At 58.6% G+C, this 227-nt stretch overlaps 1 protein-coding gene across 1 annotated transcript in view; it reads right to left on the bottom strand.

Moving 5' to 3' along the window:
- Positions 1-227, bottom strand: part of LOC119586302 (peroxidase-like) — a 37323-nt gene that overhangs the window by 10450 nt on the left and 26646 nt on the right. The window contains exon 7 of the mRNA XM_037935008.1: positions 21-166. Coding sequence (XP_037790936.1) covers positions 21-166 — 146 coding nt within the window. The remainder of the gene's footprint in view (positions 1-20; positions 167-227) is intronic.

Raw genomic sequence — 227 nt, 5'->3', positions numbered from 1 at the left:
CTAATTTCTTCCCAGCTCACTTGGTCATGAGGTGGTCGCCGGCCTCCGCGTTGGTGATGGCGTCCCTGCTGAGCTTGACGGCCAGGGGAGACGTCCTGAAGAACTGCAGGTGAGTGTACTCCGGGTTCCTTGGGTCAGCCACTTCGATCTTCCTTGAGCGCAGGGACTGGAGTCGCAGCCAAGGAGGAACGGGGTTAAGTGGAAGGAAAGGAAGGGAAGAGGAGAGA

The sequence above is a fragment of the Penaeus monodon genome, chromosome 21 (assembly GCF_015228065.2).
Source record: "Penaeus monodon isolate SGIC_2016 chromosome 21, NSTDA_Pmon_1, whole genome shotgun sequence".
NCBI lineage: Eukaryota > Metazoa > Arthropoda > Malacostraca > Decapoda > Penaeidae > Penaeus > Penaeus monodon.
Note: the sequence above shows the minus strand (reverse complement) of the source record. Positions and strands in the feature narration are given on the sequence as shown.